We start from the raw sequence: 20,797 nt of genomic DNA on the forward strand, positions 1-20,797 counted from the left end.
TATACCTAAATTGTGCCTGTCTTTGGCATGCAACAGCTGAGAGATGGTGAAAGAAATAGTTAGCATTTCTTTCTCAGGAAAAATCATAGAATCATAGAATTTTCAGGGTTGGAAGGGACCTTTAAGATCATCCAGTTCCAAACTCCCTGCCATGGGCAGGGACACCTCCCACCAGATCAGGTGCTCAGAGCCCTGTCCAGCCTGGCCTTAAAAACTTCCAGGGATGGGGCTTCCACCACTTCTCTGGGCAACCTGTGCCACCTGTGTCTCACCACCCTCATGGTGAAGAACTTGTTAAGAAGAATGTTAGTAGTAGTTGGTCCTCTGGGGGAGAAGGGAAGAATAGGCTTGCTAAGGAGAATAAGGTGTTGGAGCTGTGGGTTGTGGTGTTACACCTGTTGTTAATCAGGCTTTTGACACATGTACACATACTTCATGTTCATACAGTTAGTTCATTACACAATTTATCAGCAGGAATTCTGCTATGTGGCATTGGTACTCTTTCTAATGTGTTTCAAGAAGCGAAGGAAGAAGTATCTGAAAAGCACTGATTTTTAATTTTTTTTTTTCATGTATTTTAGGAATTATGGTTTAAAGACCTACACGTGTGAGCTACACTATAGTTTATCCTCTGTTAAATGTTAAATGGAATTTCCATTGAACCATTTCCTTGATACCTTTTCTTTAACAAAATTCTTACACAGCCCATATATTTTGGTACACTTACTTTACTTGAGTCTTCTATTGCAGAATGTTAACCTGACAATGCAATAAATAAAAAAAAAAACCAAGTCCTATGTAACTTTCTTCACTGTATAGTAAAATCTAAATCCTATAATTCTAAAGATGTTTTGTTAACTGCTCAGTCATCAGATTAGTATTATTTACTGTTTCAGAGAGATCATAGATAAATGCAAGGGAAAACACTTGGTTTAGCTATGAACTACTTGGAGCAGATAAATTTTTCTGCTTTTAATGAATGTAGAACTCCTCTGCACCTGTGTTTTTTGATAAGAATGCAGTGAGCCTTATGACACCTTTGTCTTGAAAACCATGAAGCTGTTGATTACAGAAATAATCAGGATTTACATATTTCACCAGTTTTAGTTTGGCACTTGGATTCTGTTAAGTCAGGCTCAGAACAGGAGACTTTCATTTACATCTTCTGCAACAAAGAAGAAGAAAATGTAATTAACATGTGATGTTCAAGAGACATTTTCACGCTGTGTCACTATGAAGAAAGTGATGTACTACAGTTTCAGAGGACTCATGCAGGGGAACACTATCCCTAACAAACAACAAGTATGGTTGCTGCTATTGTGTTCATTCATTTAGACCCTTGATAGGTGCTTTCTTGTTTCTTGTGTTAGGTCTCCTTGATGTGTTTGTGAGCCAGGAATCCCATCCACTCCCCCTCTTCACAAGCGACTGATCTTACACCCTTCTTTGAATGAACAGTCATTGGCAGCAGTATGTGCATATTCTGATAAGTCCCTGCAGCTTAATTGCATGTGTGGTTTGTAAATGCTAAAATGCCATCAGAAGAACTTTAAAAAAAATTGGGTAGAGTGCTTCAATCACTGATTTCCAAGTACAACCTCTCTTGGCCTTTTCTTTGGTACTGAAGAAGAAAATCAAGTGTTTTGTAGACATAGAGGTAGACATGCAGAACATATTGGTTCAGGCACCACATAGGAATGTTTTGATGTTTAGCACAAACTACCTCCTAAATCTTTCCTCATAGAAAAGGTGACTTTTTCTTATCTCTCTAAGACAATTCAGATCTGCACCTTTGGCAGTCTTGTCATTACTGTTCCATTCGCCTCTGTGCACAGCAGCCATAAGCTTCTGGCTACAATTTCTTTCCTGTACATTGTGGTCCAAGAGTGTGCTTAGTGTTGATAGGAACCTTTTGTCCTATACATCTGCCTGTTCTTCTAGTTTTACCTTCCTTAATCCCAAAGCAGTGGCACCATTCCTTCAAAGCAATGAGTTTGTTTTGGTCTCCATCACACTCTTGGAAGAAACGGGTTATGCAGTGTTCCATGGGAACTAGGGAGGCTCTCAAAGGTGCGATCTCTGAATGTGTTAATAATCTGAAAGAAAGAGCAGGTATGTGGAGCTGTATTTCATTAATAAATCATCAGGATCATTGAAGATTATCTAAGATGCTGGAAGACGACAGTGTTGACTTTGACAGAGATGCCCCAATTGTGTGGTGCTTATATTATTAATCTGTCCCTAGTCATTAGGATGTTGATTATGATGATTACCTGAAACTTTTTCAACTGCTATTTGTTCACTGCCATTTTTTTTCTAGTGCAAGTATTACTGAGACTTGTACACAACTCATCAGTTATGGAGCTTTGCCATCAATCTTCATGAGGTCAAGCTCACAAGACACTCAGCTGTGTTCTGAGGTGTGATCAGCACAAGGTGTTAAGGGCATGCAGCCTTGAAACATGGATCCCACCACCACGTCTCATGACCAAAAGTCTCAGTCACATTGTTAGGAGCTGGGGGCTCCCTCTGAACTGTAACACTGATGCTGTTTTACCACATCTCCTCCTTAAACCGAGATATTTCCATAGTATTAATTGAAACCTCGTGAATTATTGCTGACTGGCCTCTGCCCCTTCTACTTAGCTTATTACCCTTAGCTTCAGTAATAATAGGATCTCATGAGCCGTGTTTTCTTCCAGGATCAGGACATTTATAGTCATTAAGATACTTTAGAGCTTAAGGTGTGTAATACATGATTGTGAAAGGCAAGAGCATAGCAGGTTCTGACCTAAGACATGACTCCAGCAAGACAATGAGAGAAGTTCTGTGTTAGAGATCAATGCCTCCTTAGACAGAGGAGGGACTGGTCCTGTATGTAGAGAATCCTTCAAGTGGTTTAGAAAAGGATAATATCCTGCACTTAAACAGCAAACTGGAACTGAACCCACCCACAAAGATTTTTTTTTTCTTCTTTTTTTTTTTACCTGTCAACAGGATGTTGATCAAGCTGATGAAATTGCCAGTGCACAGGATACACATACATATGATAATTTTCCTCAAAGTCATGCAGGAGCAGCTCAACTGCGTGGTCACTAGCAACAAGGCGCTTGTCATTCTGGTAGATTTTTTTGACCTGAACAAACAAAAAAAATTTTTGTTTGTTTGTTTAGGGATGAAGATCTGTCCTGAAGAGAGCTATCTAGCAAGGAGGTGATTTGGATAAATGAAACCTGATAAAATGTGGCTGGAGAAATGGCTTTTAGTGTTTGTGGCTGTATACAGCATGAGAAGTTTGTCTTGAGTAGTCCAGATGATTGTGGTTGCCGTCCATGCCAACCCTAGTAGTTACTAGAAAGGAATTGAAATTCCTGTGGCCAACCATCAGACTCAGCTAATCAGGGCAGTAGCATCAGGTTGGTAGGAAATGAAACTGATTTTATCACATTTGTTGACCTTGTCCTCAGCCAAGCAACTCAGCTTTTGGTGTGAAATAAGCCATCTCAGACATAATCTATTTCATACCATTTAGTATCAAACATTCCAGGAAGGTCAGTTTCCCTGTTGATAACTGTGTAAGTAATCTTTCATGTTGCTCAAGCATATTTTGCTTAAATCTGCCTTGACCTACTGCATGCACCTCCTACTCCAGAGTTAGAGCAGCTCAGGTCTTGTCTTAACTTAAACTCTTTTTAGGGAGTTATGGTATCTATATCTTCAAAACCAAACTATTGTCACAATTCACTTGACTTACATCCTTTTTTTTTTTAAAAAAAAAAAAAAAAAAAAGCTCAATGATATTAGATGCTGACTCTTTTTTTAGTGTGATGCTGCATGTCTACAGAATGGTAGAAGGCAGCTCTTTTATCACTGAGTGTTAGACTTGTGTCATTTTATGACCCTTCAATATCATGTTGTAAATGCACAGTGTATGTGGATGGATTAAAAAGTGCAAACAATACCTTTAACTGTTGAGTGTTTTCAGGTACATTCGTAGTGATGGCCAAGTACAAGGTTTGTCTCTGGAACATAGGAGGAGCTGCTTTTGGCCTGTCCAAGGCAGGGATCTCCTACCCCCATGAAGGTCCTTAAACTCTATTGTAGTTATGTATCAAATCCTGATGTGTGGCTACCCAGTTGCTCAGTCTTGTGAGGTTCTTGAGAAGTTTTCTTCACCAGGAGTCAGAGTCCTTCCATCCTTCCTTCCTTTGAATACTTGTGAGTTGTCAGCAGACTTTGTGCCTTACCTTCCTCTTCCATGTCACTTAACAGAAGTTGAATAGCACAAGTACTTTCATCTTGTGGGACTCCACAGCTGAGCTCTTAGCTGGCTGTTCTCTCTTATTCTGTCTTTTTGTTATCCATACCCAGATCTTACATCTTATGCTATGGCTGCTGATTTTCCTGAAGTCCTTTGGAAAAGGGAGCTAGCTGCATTAATTGGATCATCCTTACCTAGGATGATGTCTTCAAGAGGTTGGTCACATAGCACTTCCCTGAATAGAAGCTGTTTCGTGTCTTCTCAAGTGATGATGTTTATCTAAGTGTGCACTAATTCTGACTTTTCCACCTCTTGTCTGTATACACTGACTTCAGATAATACCCTTAGCTTGCATTTGCTTGGACAAAAGGAACATTAATAGCAAAAACGCATCTCAGCCTAAATGAACATGAGGGGGACACACACTTGGAATTTTATGAAGTTTGTTTTGCAGTTTAGTTTTGCAATTAGTCTAATGGAGTCTGAATTGCCTTAACCAGAGAGCAAATACTCAGAGGACATGGGAGAACTTCTAATACGTGAATCACTGTTTTCACATGGCTTGGCTGGCTCTAACAATGTAACTGCAAAGTCTTACTTAAAAAGGAATGCTGACCTTACTCCTTTGCTTTTCAGTTAGAAATCCAGAAGTACCCAGGTCACTCTCATAATACTGCATAAGGATGTTTTTGAGCCAGTCTCGCATCCGGAGCGGGAACTGATCCACTTCATAATCAGTACAGTGAGGGATGTCTGTGCCAAACAAGAAAGCTTTTAACAATGATATGTTGTCTCCAGTCAATCATTTCTGAGCCAAATTAGATTTGATTCTTGGTAGCAAACTCCCAGTTAAGCTTAAAATTTATGGAGCTGTTAATACAGAAAATTGGAAATGCAATGAATGGGTTCAATCATAAATCTGCAGGTTTTTGGTGCACATGCTTACCCAGCTGTGAAAGCCACAACCTTTGTATATCTATGCACCTTTTGAGGTGAGTTCTGCAGTGACACTGTTACCAGGCAGTTGCATGAAAGCAAAGTTCTTGACAGGGAAGGAATATTTGGCATGTAAATAGTTGTTCTGTTTTGCTTTGCTTTTTTCTTTTTTTTTTTTTTCTTTTTTTTTTTTTTTTTGACTTGACATTTTCATTTATTAACTGGCTGCAAGTACTGATGCTTAATACCCTTAATTATAGAAAAATTACTTTTTAGATATGTTTAGGGTTTTAAGGTCTTAATTATTAGGTAATTGATGCATAAGGGGGGGAGAGCACAGGAAGAAACCAGGTAACTTAGGACTAGCTGGTGATTAAGGCTACTGGATCTTTATACCTAGGTGAATTCTTCATAGGAAAACTATCCTTACATTTGCAGGAGCCCATATAGTCTAGGTGCAGCTGACGTCCCATTTTTGTTCCCTCAAGTTGACATTTGGTGCCAAAGAGCTGACATGTGCCATCATAAGTCTTATTATCTGTTCCACAAACCTAGAGAAAGAGTAAAAAACAAAACCACCCCTCCACACACACTGTTTTGAGAAAAATTCTGGTCACTCACATAGGCATTACAATAATAAAAGTCTCGTTAACATTTGGTGTAGCAGTTGTGAATATCCACAGGGAATAAATGTGATCAGAACTGCTGAAAATCATAGCTGTTCTTTGCTCACTTAAAAGTTAGTTATCTGCACTTTCACACAGTTTTGAGACAACGTTATTTTTCTGTAGCAGTAATATATCAGTAGTTTCTGAGATGGTAGAGAATTATTACACTAGGGTGTGTGTTAGTATTCAGTGTATGCTCTGAAACACCAAATGAATAAATGTCCCTTTTAAGGACAGGAAAAACCTGGGATCCCTGAGAGACTAAGTGAAGCAAATCACTTTAGGTACTGTGTAGCTACATGTGTTCATACTATTCTCAAGCTATAGTCAATGAGTTTGGGCACTTTATACATATTTTGCAATTACTGGAATTACCCAAATACACTTGCATGCTTTTTTAGGTGCAGTTATTCTAAATAGCAGGAGAATGTGATCTTGTAAACATTTTAGTTGGCTTTCCCCCAAGCTGTGCACTGACTTACTTGCTCATAGGATGTAAGAATACTTACATGCTCATAGTCTTTGGTGGGAGGACAAGCAGCAGGATCTTGGCAAACACAGTTGGGTTTCCCATGTTTGTCTGCATGGCAGACTTTACCTCTTTTGCAGTGGAAGTTCCTACATGGGTCTAGCGATTGGAGCAAGAAAAAGTGAATGTTAGAGGGGATGAGATGAAGCAAAGTGTTTCTGTCTGGTACTACTGACAGTCAAAGGAAATACAGCCCAATATTCACTAAGAAGCCATGTGCTCTTTTGTAAGTTTGTTAAAATGCACCTGGATCTTGTATTGAAGAAATCAGGTCAAACTTTGAACAAGGAATTTTGTGAGACTTCTAGCAGTCTCAAGTTTGAGTTGGATGGATAAATACATTTCTCAGATAAAGCATTTTCTCCTAAAAGGACTGACATTCACTTCCATCTTCCTCTGGTGAAACGTTCTCCATCTGTCTTTGCTGGCACTTGTCTCACTCCTAGCTGAATTCAAGGTACTGTTCTGAAACTGAAAGGTTTCAATGCAAGGTAATTCCCATTCTTGCATAACTGACACAGAAAATTGTGCACTCTCTGTACTGTACGCTGGTTTTAACAAACAAATGAGTAAATCCATTTGAATGGAAAGAGGATTCTCTGGGGATGTAACTGTGATGCAGGATTATGGACAAGCACAGCTCAGTCATGTGAAATCGTGTGCTGCCAAAAGCAGAAAAGAAATGCAGATCATCAGATTCCCCACTACAGAGTTAGCAGTGACATGCTGGCTTTGTGACTTACCCAGGAGAGCCTTCTCACTCGTGTTGCTTGCACTTTCCATCTTACCGTGGGAACTGCCTGTATTCTTAACCTGAATGGTCACAGATACATGAGCAGAAGTTGTGGTATCTTGGAAAGAAGAAACAGGGTCCTGTGCTCTGCTTGCAAAATGTGTGAGAAGTGCATAAAGCCTTGTGTACTACACTGCTAAGGAACTCTGTTATTTGGAGAGGAAAAAAAAGTGGGAGGAAAATAAGCACACAGTAAGGCCTGAGCACCTGAAAATTCTGCAGTATTTGCCATGTAGCAGCAGAGTTGGCAGCCTTGAGGCTGGCAGAAGTCTTAGTTTGCACAGGGACCCTCCAGGCATGAACTGCCACTCGATAGTGCCTGCAGTCAGTAGCACCATGAGCTTCCAGGCCAGAAATGTGAAGCAGGAGTAGAAATCCCAGAAATCACACTGTTAGAGGTTGAAAGGGACCTTAGAAGATCACTGAGTCCAACCCCCCTGCCAGAACAGGGTCACCTACGTCAGATCACACAGGAATACATCCAGGTGGGGTTTGAATGTCTCCAGAGAAGGAGACTCCACAGCCTCCCTGGGCAGCCTGTGCCAGTGCTCCCTCACCCTCGCAGTGAAAAAACTTTTTCTTATATTTATGTGGAACCTCCTATGCTCCCAGTTGTACCCATTGCCCCTTGTCCCGTCACTGGACATCACTGAGCAGAGCCTGGCTCCATTCTCCTGTCACTTGCCCTTTACACATTTATAGACATTAATGAGGTCACCCCTCATTCTTCTCCAAGCTCCCTCATTCTTTCTTCATCAGGGAGATTTTCCACTCCCTTCATCATCTTTGTGGCTCTGTGCTGAACTCTCTCAAGCAGTTCCCTGTCCTTCTGGAACAGAGGGGCCCAGAACTGGACACAATATTCCAGATGCAGCCTCACCAGGGCAGAGTAGAGGCAAAAAAGAACCTCTTGCTACTTAATGACCAACCCCTTCTAATGCACCCCAGGATGCCATTGGACTTCTTGGCCACAAGGACACATCGGTGGCTCATGGTCATCCATCCATGGTCATCCAGAAGAGATGGATGCATCTTCTGATCATTCTTTGGAGCTGTTGAGAGGTGTCTGCCCTCTTTCAAAAGGATGCCTCCCATATTACAGGTCCTTACTTAACTACCATAGGAAAACTCCTTTCCTTGGAAGAACACCCCCACCCCTGATAGCCCACTGGTTATCTAATGGGTGACTAGGGTATGGGAGATCTGGGTGCAATATCCCCATTTATCTGAAGAGACAAAGCCCACATCCTTCATCTTTATGAAAGTGCCTTAGCCACTAGGATAGTAATTATCCTGAGGACTCTAGACTTGCCTTTTCACGCTGTTTGCTTTCAGATGGTGAGGTTTAAAACCTTTGGGAGAGAAGAGTGAACAAGCTTTCCTGGTTGGCCTGATACTGGGTTCCAAGCTTTGTATCTGTGTGTCCACATCTATTTGTGGATAATATTTCCTATTGGAGCTGTTACATCAGTTGTGCTTTCTGGTACAATTCTAAATGTTATATGTGAAGTGACATAGTGTGAACCAAAAGAATAACGAATAAAAGGAGAAATGAGACTTCTGTGCATTAAGAAACCATTACATTGTTTTTCTCCAAAATGTCCATTCAATAATCAGGAATTTAAATTTGGGACTGGTTCCTTCCCTCGGACCACCCCCGCACCTTTTTTTTTTTTTTTTTAATTCTTCTAATATGTAACTTTATTTGAAGGAGTATTTACCTTATCTTCATTTTCCATTGAATTTATGCTCTGAACAGAGCTACGTGTTTCCAGTTGTTGCTTGCTATCAGAATTAGGTAGCTCATGATCATAATCATCTTTTTCAGAGAGAATAAGGTCTTTAATCTTGACATCCTGGTAGTCCTCAGGGTCTGTATGAACTGCAACATCATCTTCATTGGTTCCTTTCCTTTTGTGCTCAGTACTGGTGCTCTCCTGGTCATTACTCTGGATTCTCTCCTCTTCCTCATAGGCTGCTTCTTTTCTGGTATTTTTGAGAACTTCCTTGTCCTCAGCATCACCACTGTCATGAACATCATCATGAAGATTACTGTCCTCTGTGGCTTGTCTTTTCACCACTGTGTTGTGATCACTGTTATAGTTTACCCAGCTATTGTCTCCCCTCTCTTGACTTTCCTGTTTGTCATCTTGATCTTTATTCAGGGTTTTTTGAGAGGCCAGGATTTCTTCTTTATAGGGCTGCTTCTGGCTGTTCTCCCTCTCTGCTTCCTCTGGGTCAAATTTCTCACCTTGTCTCTTGGTTATCCAAATTAGTTGACTGGAATCTCTCAGTTTTTCATCAGATTGCATGCTGTTTTCATTTTGCTGTCTTTTGTACTGGTTACTTTGATTTGTCTGGTGGCCTTTGTGCTTCATATATCTGTAATCAGTTTCTTCACCCCATTCCTCATCCTCTTCTTCCACACCTTCTTCTTCATCGCTTTCACTGTTTTTTTCTGATAGGCCAACTGTATTTTTATTATATTTCCATATGTTGTGCTCATGATCAAGACTGAGAGAATCCACTGGATTTTCTGCATTGCCCAGAACATGTGGGTTGGCTGCACTGCTGTGTTTCTCCTGCCTCCTGAACTGGTAGCGCTCAGAGCTGGACTGTCCTCTGCCACTGCTTCCAGAGTCACTGTCCTGGTTATCAGCAGCCAAACCTGGTTTATTGCTCAGTGCAAGGAAATTGATGCTTTTTAGGCTATTTTTCACTTGATGTTCACTTTCAGTTCTTCCACGTTTTCTAGTGCTCTGGGGCTCATCCCTGTGCTCAGCATCTGGTAGCACCACCTCTGGTTTGAGGTTGTTCTGATGGGGCAGCAAATCAGCCCGATCTACATACCCAGCATTCTCTTCCTTTGAGGCTTCAGAATGAATATCTTCTGTCTTAAATAGTGTAAAAAAAATGAGTTATGAAAATGAGACATTCTCTGTCCAAGTTGCTGGAGTAGCATTTCCTTTAGTGTGGACAGAGTCAGGAGTGCTTGGAAACAATTGGTCCACTAACAAATTCTTGTACAAATTTAAAACATTGTTAGGGATAGAAATATTAATTTGGCTTTAGGTAGGTCACCTATATCTTATTTCTGAAGGTGGTATCTGAATATTTCACAAGTTTGTCTTTTGCCTATTGCACTTGCTGATGCAGGGAAAGCACTGGGCAATGTATTCACTATGTCATTTCCAACTGATTTTTCAGGGTAAGATCATAAGTTTGCTCAAATCTAACCAGAATTCAGTGAAGAGATTTTCCAGATTAAATGTACATTTTCTATAGACCTTACAAAAACTGATCTATGAATTACCAAGCATCTCAAGCTGATCTTAAAGCAGGTGAAAATTAAGTTTCAAGAACAGGGTTCTTTTACCTGTGTTTTTGGGCACTACTGTTTACAACATCCTATATGTTTTTAAGTAAAAAGCAGTCTTCTGTGAAAGGCTGCCCATTCTATAGAGTTAGAAAATATGGGACCAAACAGTCGTTAATATTGTCTATGATGGGTGCCTGTATATGAAGCAGCAGGCTCATGTCTTGCTGGACAAGAAGCCTCATGCACCACAGGCTCAATGTACACAGGTTGTGCCTGAATGTCATACCTTTGTCTTCATGACAAAATAAACTTTTAGAAGTTGATTACTTGTGAACATGCTTAAAATGATGGCAAATTTCAGTCAATGTCACTGTAATTAGCTATTGTTAGAGGACAACTGGCCTTTTGATGTTGAATATTTACTTGGAACTGATGATTTTTTGCGTATTGCAATGTTTTCCTTCAATGCAAGTGTCTTATGATGGAGTGTTTTATGGAAGAAAGTTGTAAGCTACAACCTAGTGTTTGTACCATAATATGTTTTGCTGGATGCTTCATTAGGAAAACAATTTTTTTGGCTTCCATAATGCAGAGCACCACGGAGCCTGACATGGAGTTCATCTGGAAAGCTGCACAGAGTGGAATATAATTAATAATTAAAAAATGGTTAGCGTAAGAGTTGGAATTTTGCATTTCTTACTACAGAGCAGGCTCTGAAATGAGTTGTACCAAAATATTTATTGGCTTGGAGCCAAGGGCCATTATGTCTGAACCACAAATGCTCATCAGAGTGGTGCAATCAAAAGGAATTTAAATTTGGGTCAACCATGAATGCAAAATTCTGAGCTCTGTCATTAGCATGCAGAAATGGCATAGGGCTTCTGAAGTCATCTGTCTTGTGACAGGGCTGTGTATCAGCCACAGTGCACTCTTACAACATGAGCTGTATCTAATATTAATAAAATAAATAAATTGAATAAAAAACCGTATTGGTGGCTAAAATTCAGACATGTTTGAGACTGCATATGATCACTTCATGTGATAAATTGAGAATTTAATCCTCTTCGTTAAGTGGAGCAGTGATAACCACACATTTGACTGTCAGTGGAGCAGCTTGTTTGTATAAATATGGGTGTCATGATTGTATGTAGGGATTTGTTTAAGGTAATTTTTTCAAATAAATGGAATTTCTGTTGTGAGCTTGAGGTTTTGTCCCTTTCTGTTTCTAGCTGTAATGTGTAAGGTATGAGATGCTTGGTGCTAATTTTTGCAATAAGGATGGCTACATCATTTTAACCTAAATCAGTTTGCCAACTGATAGCAATTTATAGTAGCACACAACATGTGTACGAATGTATTTTATCTATTTGAGATGAATAATACAAGTTGCCTATAAAGAACAGAAGAGTACCTTTTCTGGAGTTTTCTGTCCATGGGTTCCAAGTCTGTAGTTTAAGGAATGGGTCTAGAATAGACATATATATTAAAAATCTGCATGTAAATAAAAATCTTGTATGGGTCAATGGGGTAACAGAGTGTATTCACAGAATGGGAAATTAAATGCCCAGCAGTAATAGCATGATGAGGACTTACTGGAATAGCAAAAGCTGATCCTACAAGACAAACAAGAACTACAGCCTTCATGCTTTTCAGATCTTGTAGAGGACAATAGTTAATGGAACAGTGGCAGGGTTTAGAGGTTTTCTCTCTGCAATCAACATGAAAAAAAATAAGTTAGGATTTGAAGTGTAGGAATGATTGATGGAAGCAATGTAGTGGCTGCTGTAACTGGCTTAGTCTGAAGACCCACAAAATATCCATGCAGTATCCAGTTTTATACAAGCTCAGATGCTAGATCAGCTTATCTAGAGACCAATTTGGTGTTGTTTTACAGGATTTAAGCTGTATGCTATGTTCACAGTGGTGTTACTGAAAGGCAGAGTTATGAATGTGCCTGTTTACAGGAACAGCACTGTAAATCTTTATCCCCTCTTCTGAACTCTTTTTACCACCATGCTCATTAGGCCTTTGGATTATCTTTCAGATTCTGATCCTTCTTCAAGTGAAACCTTGGCATAGAGGTGGGTACTCTGTAGCTGCCACAACCTCTGCAATCGTCCTGCAGGGATCTCAGCCCCCACGAGGAGCACTGCAGCTACTCAGCCCCAGTAATGGGTGATGCAGCTGGGTGCTCAGCTGATGGAGGAGACAGGAGAAAAGGGATTGGCATACCTACCTCTGTTTTGCAGGCACATGTACATAAATTGCAAGACAGGTCACAAAACAGGGCTCTTCCAGGAAAAGTACCACTTTGGTTTTCAGTGGGCAGCCCCAGATGGGCTTCAGATCCTACCTTATGCTGTGTGACTAACACATGGCAGAAGTCATGTCCAGGTGAGGTACTCAGCTTGCCATGCCAAAGGCAAGCATGTTGTCGAGAATTAGAGGAGCCCTGCCTCCAACAAGATGGAGATAAAAATCTACTGGACTGTGTGGGTCTGATGGCCTGGCATAATAACACCACAAAAATATAAGACTCGTCATAATGGTGTCCAATTGCACAGGGACAGAATGCCTTTCTGTTTCTGGAGTGAAGGGGAGATCCCAGGAACTGTAGTGGAAGCTGAAGTTAGTTTGGCTGGACATGAGTGGCAAAAGCACCATATAGTTCATGCATTCTTGGTGTAGATTATCTCAGGAGGGGATCCTTTAGCAACCTGAGGGGGTACTGGTGTAGCAGCAGTGGAGACAGAGGAATTAAACAGTTTTGCCCAGGTTATCAGAGGACTATTGTGGAGCTAATGAGGGTCAGGGAACAAAAGGTACCCATTACTGTTACAGTAGTTTACCTGCAACAATTCTGCACTCATTGACCCTCCCTGAATGCCATCTGGAAGCTGAACTATCAACTTCAGAGCCAAGGAGTAACCAGCAAGCATGCTCACCCTTTCACAGTCCTCTGTGACCAGTTTGTGACTAATTGAGAGTGGAGAATGACTGTGGACCGGCGTGGCCTGGATGAGGTCACACCACCACTGGTGAACATGTTAGAACTCTGAGGTGAATTGGAGTCAAGGGCAGCCCAGAGGCATGGCACAACTGGAATCACTTCTGTGTTTTTGTCTATTCTGTTGACAGTGGAGTGCAAGCAACCATTTGCTTTCACCTGGAGGGGTGTCCAGTACATTGCCCCAGGGGTGGAAACAGCCCCACAGTTTGCCATGGAGTGATTCAGTCTGGACTAGAAAAGAGTGGAGCTCCTGGACATTTGCAACACATTAATGACATCATAGTCATCTATATAGGGCAATACAGCAGATTTCAGTTTCAAATTTGGCTGTCACTACTTGTGAAGGTTGCCTTTGCCTCATTTTTCAAATAATGAAACAATAGTTGGAATAAACTTGACTTAAGGTGACAGGACAGGGCTTTTGTATTTTTCTTGTAGTAACTAGCTCACAGGGACCTATGGGAAGCACAAGTCTTTAATTACTGGAGAAAATTGACCACCTTGAACAGACTATAGGAGTAGTCTAGTTGAGTATCTTTCTTTTCTCTAGTCATGATAGTCCAAAAGGATTTATAATATTTCCTCCAGCAGGATAATCTGCCCCAAACATGAAGCACCATTTCAAAACACAGTCTTTGTGTAATGTAACACTGTAATGCCCTGTGCAAGTATTGCCAGTGTTGATTCCTGTTTTTTATCTTTCTCAATATGGCAGCAATACCAATTCCAACAAGTGTAGTGTCTCCTCCCAGTGTTTCTAGAGCAAGGAGTTTTGGTGTTGAGATGGTGCCTCACTGTGGTCCTGACTGCTCCAAGCTAACCCTTTGTTTCTGGGACTCCTTCTGATACCATCGTGCAGCCAGCACTGGGAGTTGATTGCAACTGGCGGCTGGAAACCACCTGGCAAATTCAGTAGCCATAGTAATGAAGACTTTTTCAGTGCTGATGGTACTCATGAAAGGAGAGCAGTAGGCAAAGTTGAAATGATTGTTTTAAAAGCTGCAAGGTCAATCACAACAGCCACTTCATCAGGGAGAAGACAGTAGATATCCTCACGGAATGGGCTGTGGTCCCTTCTGTCCTCCATGGAAAGATTTGCCTGAAACCTGGAGGAGAGAAAACCTCTGAGCTGTTTATTCCAGCATAGTGGTGTCCCAACAGGGTAGGTGTAGCTCAGCTCAAAATGGAAAAAAAAAGGATAAAAAGTTGCTTTTCTTTATGAGGCTGTGATAAGCGGTCTGAGTAAACAATCCCTGAAGGACCCTTTTTTGGAGGACTGTTTACAGCTGCTGGGTTTGGCAGCTCCAAGGTAAGATTCTGCAGCTGCTGCCAAGGATGTTCAGAAGGTTTGCTTCATGAGAAGGAGTTGCCTCTTCTGAGCATGGGCTGCACGTTGAACTTCAGTCCCAGCTTATGATAGAACTTAGAGCAGTGTATCATAGGGTGACTGAAAACACCAGTAGGTTTAAAAAGTTGGAGTGTTTATCCACCTCCTTGGTTTGTTGGCCTTGCAAACAGTAACACTTTCCCCTTCAGTGAGAAGAGATGGAGGATCGTAAGTCAGATGTCAGTTGATCCTTGTGGTAAATGCATGAAAAGATGCCATTTAAAGGTTCATTACTGTGTCGCTTCTGTTTGGAAACAGAAGAGGGTGGTGAGACCCTGGCCCAGGTTTCCCAGAGAAGCTGTGGCTGCCCCATCCCTGTCAGTGTCTCAGGTCAGGTTGGATGGGGCCTTGAGCAACCTGGGCTGGTGGGAGGTGTCCCTGCCCATGGCAGAGCAGTTGGAACAGGATGAGCTTTAATGTCCCTTCCAACCCAAACCATTCCATGATTCTATGAAACCCATGTGTTAAAACTCAACAGTGCAAGCTTTAGCTGAGGTGACTGCTTGTGTCCTTCAGCCTTACTTTATGGAAACTGCTGCTGAGGGGTTGTTTCACTCCTCATGGGTCTGCAGTTGCTGGTGTTTTTGCTGAAACATGGGCAGTGCTCTTCTGAGGATCAGAGAGACAACTTGTGAGCTTATCCCTGACAGGAGGGCTGCACAAGGGCTGCCAGTCTAATAGTGTGTCAGCAGTCACTTGAAATACTGATCAATGACGTTATTTTTGTGTAGATGGCTTGAAGAAATGGCATCTGGCATGACTGCTGGTCTTGCCTGTTCTTCTCAGCTGTGCATTTGGTACACAAGGCCAGGTGAGTCACCCAAGAATTTCACCCAGGTTCACTGTTTCTCTGGGCTTATAGCAAGGAGTTAACATCTTTAATCAAAAGTTAGAGAGAATTTCCAGAATGGATGAGATGCCAAGTGCAGTCTTCCAGATGTCTCTGTATTTTGTTTCTGATTCATCATTGTTGACAGCAGCTGAAACAGCAAACCTCGTACAGCTGTGACCTAGCAGGTTCTCTGCCTCTTTTGAGATGCTACCCAAAAGTGATTAACTTGTAAAGACCGAGGCTGAGAGTGAAAAATGCCTGGTGTTTAACAAAAGAAATCATACAGACTGACCTACTTTCAGCTCTAGTATAGGCAGAAAATGCTGCATAGGCTTTTGTCATTAGACCTAGCCCTGAAGATGAAGTTGTCCAATCCCCCTCCTGCCACTAATGAGCACTGATGTAGTCTGGCCTTTAGAAAAGATAATGAGTCAACTTTGGAACTCAGTTTCTCATTGTGCAGAATGAGCATGAATGCTTGTTTCATGAGGATGAGACTTGGGTAATAAGCTTTGGGTCTGGTAAAATGTTTTAAGACACTATGATTTTCATGATTATTAAAATAGTAGAGAAGCTTTAGAATGCAGCTTTCATTCATATATCCCCAAAGTATCATTGAGAAATCATATAATGTGTTTTGGTTTGGTTTGTGTCTTTTTTTTAATTACTCCTTTGGAACTTTTTTGGGACTGCAATGAAATTGAATGTCTTCTAATTATTGTGAAAGGTTTCTGCTTGTTGCTATGTCAAGTATGTAAGCAAGAAATGTTGATGCCCACATCCTCACTGAAAAATGCTGTCAAGATGGAGTTCTTGTAGCAGGCGATGATCACAGCACTGATATTCTGAGGGAATGGAGTTGTGTGCCAGGGGAAATTCATGAGCAGGGAAGTGGAGAATTCTCCATGCAATGTCTGTTCTTTCTATAACCAAGATGCACACATGGTAGTTTTAGACTGCAACTGGTACAACACATTTTTATGTCTAGGTCTGTTTCAAAAGCCCCTGTGAGAGCCTATGTCTATAGATGTTAGATATGTGAATAAGCTGGTTCATGTGTGTACTTAGATAGAAACAAAACCACCAAGTTTGAGGTAGAAATTTGATCTGAGTAAAAGAAGAGGTTAGAAAAGAAAATAAACACCAATGAATAAAACTATTCCACTCATTCTGCAAATAGCTGATAAAGAGAATCAGTCCCTCTGATGCTACCAGTTTCACAGGTGGAAAACCCATTGCCCATTAAGTCCTTGATGGCTGAATGCGAAACAACCCCAAACCAACAGTAATTCAGGACATTTTAAAACAGTTTTTGAGGAAAACATTCACAATAATCTAATGTAATTGTTTGATCTGTAATTCTTCCCTTCCATTTAATTTTATTTTCTGGTTGTTTTCTGGGTTTTTAGGTTTGGGTTTTTTTGGGTTCTTGTCTTGGTATTTTTGTTTGCTTTGTTTTGTTTTCAGAGCCCTATGCAGCTTACATTCGGTTCAAGCCAGAAAGAACTGATTTAATTTGAGAAAGATCAAAATGAGACCTCATCAATAGCCAGAATTATTTTCAGCATTTTGTATCAATTGGTGGGTTTTGTTGTCTCCCAGAATCTACATTTCCTCCACTGATACCTACAGGTATCACCAGTTCAGGTATTCACCAGTTCTGCCATGCATTTATGAAAGGTTTCTTCAAGACCAACCAGATAAAGGTCATCTTCCTCAGCTCCATAACTATACAGTGTTCTCTCATATAAAGAACAATTATTTCAGTACCAGACATGTCTGAAGTTATTTATCCTTAAAATAGACAATGATAATCATGAAAGCTTCACCTGTTTCACAGTAAGTGAAAAAAAAAGACCTGCAGAGGTTTAGATACAAGGCATTCTAAGGTTTTAACTAAAAATAAAGCAACAGTACCATAGCAGTAGAAGAGGTGCTCCTTCTGTGTAAGCCACAGATGAACTGGAAATCCTTGAGCCCTGCAAAACCTTGCTGCTTTTCCTGTGATCTATTCTGGTGTCTGATGCAGACTCTCTCAGCACCTGTGTTCTGATGTAGTCTTTGGTGAAGGAAGATGATGCCCTGTGGGTCCTGATGAAACTAAAGAAAACAAATCCCTAGGCTTCCATGGGATGAGGCAGGGAGTGATGGGCTAGGATAATTCTGCTGAATTAATTGAGTCAGAGCATTCAGTTCACAGGCTCTGGGCCAGTGGAGCTCAGCCTTTGTGTGGGAAGGACATAGCTTAGTGGGAAGGGGAGCCAAAGGGAGCAGGTGTAATAGTTTCTGCAGCACTGGCTGGCCCCACAATTTCTGCACTGTGGGGTCAGTCAGGGCACTCACACTGTGGGCCTGGGGACAAGTAAAGCCCCGAGGCTGCCTGCCTTTGCTGAACTTCTCAGCATTGTTTCAATATACTGTACATGGTACGTAGGTACATCCTGGAAAAAGAAAGTAGAGGGCTGCAGAGCAGAGCTCTAAATTAAAAATGAAAAAATTAGGATGAGTTGGAGAGTCTTGCATAACTTTGCTGTTTTGAAGCTGTTGCCATGGCTGTGCTGTTGGTTTGATAGTGATGGTGCAGAGCAAGCTGATCTAAGTGTGAAAACCTCTACAAGTGGTGCCTGGCTGCAACAGATGCTTTTGTTTTTGTAATGATTTGGTATTCATGAGTTTGATCTTTCTTTTTTTTTTTTTTTTTTTTTTTTTCCTTCTTGTTTCATAATTTCATAAAAAGCACCTTCTGGAAGGTTCTCAGATCAGAAATAGTGGGGTGAATGCATGAAGGGTAAGAACAGAAGCACTTCCAGTGATGTGTTTAGTAAAGCCAGAGGCTCAGGCCTCCAGTTCTGCCAGGATCACATCTTATGAATGAGGACAATTTGCATGTTGTGCTAACCTAATTAGAAGAGGGGTAAAATTAAAATCATATAAAGAGTATGAATGTTAAGAAATGTAATGAAAATGCTGTAAATTTAGTCATTTTATATTGTGTTTTAACATGTTGGGTTTTTTATGGTTACATCCCAAAATGTGTAGTAGACATTGTGAAGGTGATTAGAAAAGATACAGTGGATGTACAAATGTACAAAAATGTACCACATCTTACACTGCCCACTGTGAAATTTATTGTTAATAAAATTAATAAGGGTGGCTGAAATCACAGCTGAGCCCTCTCTCTGTGGGCTCAGAAAAACCCCTATATTTGACAAAAGCCTATGAGAAATTCTTTAAATCCCTTCCCCTTTTATCTCTGCTTCTTTGCCTGGAAACTAATTCGTGCCCATTGGAGTTGAAATTCTGGTTTGTCAGCCAGTCAGTGTCTGAAAAGAGCAGTGGTATTTCAGAGCTTCTCATTCATTTGTTTTGGTTATGCATTGTTGAAAGATGACTGGTTTTATCTATCCAAACATTGTGTGCTGTGAGCATCCATACTCTCAGCTTTCTTTGGGGATGAAGGATAAGGTTTTTCTTTTAGTTTGAAAATATTAATCATGGAACCGTAAGATAGTTTTGGTTGGAAGGGACCTTAAAGCTCATCCAGTTCCAACTCCCCTGCATGGGCAGGGACACCTCCCACCAGCCCAGGTTGCTCAAGGCCCCATCCCACATGGGCTGAGACACTGCCAGGATGGGGCAGCCACAGCTTCCCTGAGCAGCCTGGGCCAGGGTCTCACCACCCTCAAAATAAAGAATTTCTTTCTAATGTCCAACCTAAATCTCCCCTCTTCCAGTTCAAAACCATTGTCCCTTGTCCTCTCACTCCATGCCCTTGTAAAAAGCCCCTCCCCAGCTTTCCTGTAGCCCCCTTCATGTACTGGAAGGTTTCCTTAAGCTCTCCCCAGAGAGCTCCTCTTCTCCAACAACCCCAACTCCCTCAGCCTGGCTTCACAGGGGAGGTGCTCCAGCCCTCTGAGCATTTCTGTGGCTCTGCTCTGGACATGTTCCAGGAGCTCCATGGCCTTCCTGTGTTGGGGACTCCAGAACTGGACACAGTACTCCAGGTGGGGTCTCACAAGAGCAGAGCAGAGGAGGAGAATCCTCTCCCTTGACCACTGTCTCTGCTTCTTTTGATGCAGCCCAGGACCCAGTTGGCTTTCTGGGCTGCAGGTGCACATTGATGGCTCATGTTGAGCTTCTGCTCCACCCCCACCCCCAAGTCCTTGTCCTCAGGAGTGTCCCCAGTCCTTTCTCCTCCCAACCTGTATTGATGCATGGGATTGTCCTGACCCAGGTGCAGAACCTTGCACTCGGCCTTGTTGATCTTTATGCAGTTTGCAGAACCCCACCTCTCCAGCCTGTCCAGGTCCCTCTGGATGGCATCCCTCCCCTCCAGCCTGGTGGGGACTTCACCACACACTTTGGTGTCATCAGCAAACTTGCTGAGGGTGCACTCCATTCCACTGTCCGTGTCACTGACAAAGATGTTAAACAGCACTAGTCCCAGTACTTACCCTTGAGTAACTCCCTTTGTCACTGGTCTCCATTTGGACATCAGGCTGTTCACCACTGCCCTTTAAGTGGTGACCATCAAACCAATACCTGTCACTGAGCATTCTATTCATTGAATCTAAATATTTTCAGTTTAGAGACCAGGATGCTGTGTGGGACAGCATCAAACACTTCACATCAATCCAGGTAGATGATGTCAGTAGCTCTCCCCTTGTTCACTGGTGCTGTGGCCCCATCAAAAAAGGCCACCAATTTTTTCAGGCAGGATTTGCTCTTAGTGAAGACATGGTGGCTGCCATGTGCCTTAGCAGAATCTTCAGGAGGCTCTGCTCCATGATCTTGCCAGGCACAGAGGTGAGGCTGACAGGCCTGGATTTCTCTGGGTATTCCTTTTTTACCATGTTGAAAATGGGAGCTATGTTTCCCCTTTTCCAGTGAGTGGGAACTTCACCAAATTGCCACAACTTTTCAAATATGATGGGCAGTGGCTTTGCAACCCCCTCCGCCAGTTCCCTCAGCAGTTGGATCTTGTCAGGTCCTGTGGACTTGTGCACTTTCAGGTGTTTTGGATGGTGTCAATCCTGCTCTCCTACAGCAGGGGGACCTTCCT

The 20,797-nt window shown here is 41.7% G+C and overlaps 1 protein-coding gene across 2 annotated transcripts; it reads right to left on the bottom strand.

Moving 5' to 3' along the window:
- Positions 1-710: 710 nt before the first annotated feature.
- On the bottom strand, positions 711-17,959 carry SPARCL1 (SPARC like 1). 2 transcript variants are annotated; one of them, XM_071753626.1, is made up of 11 exons: positions 17,653-17,956; positions 12,100-12,214; positions 11,918-11,971; positions 8,909-10,081; positions 7,138-7,207; positions 6,375-6,493; positions 5,628-5,748; positions 4,878-5,014; positions 2,988-3,136; positions 1,948-2,096; positions 711-1,165 (listed from the first exon to the last, which is right to left on the bottom strand). In XM_071753626.1, the coding sequence occupies exons 2-11, from the start codon at positions 12,148-12,150 to the stop codon at positions 1,137-1,139; spliced, it is 2,052 nt and encodes a 683-aa protein (XP_071609727.1). In that variant the 5' UTR covers positions 12,151-12,214; positions 17,653-17,956; the 3' UTR covers positions 711-1,136. The 2 variants fall into 2 exon arrangements, 1 of the variants encoding a protein (XP_071609727.1); XR_011727767.1 differs by lacking the exon at positions 2,988-3,136 and having other exon boundaries at positions 17,653-17,959.
- Between the last annotated feature and the right edge of the window lie 2,838 nt (positions 17,960-20,797).

The sequence above is a fragment of the Heliangelus exortis genome, chromosome 10 (assembly GCF_036169615.1).
Source record: "Heliangelus exortis chromosome 10, bHelExo1.hap1, whole genome shotgun sequence".
NCBI lineage: Eukaryota > Metazoa > Chordata > Aves > Apodiformes > Trochilidae > Heliangelus > Heliangelus exortis.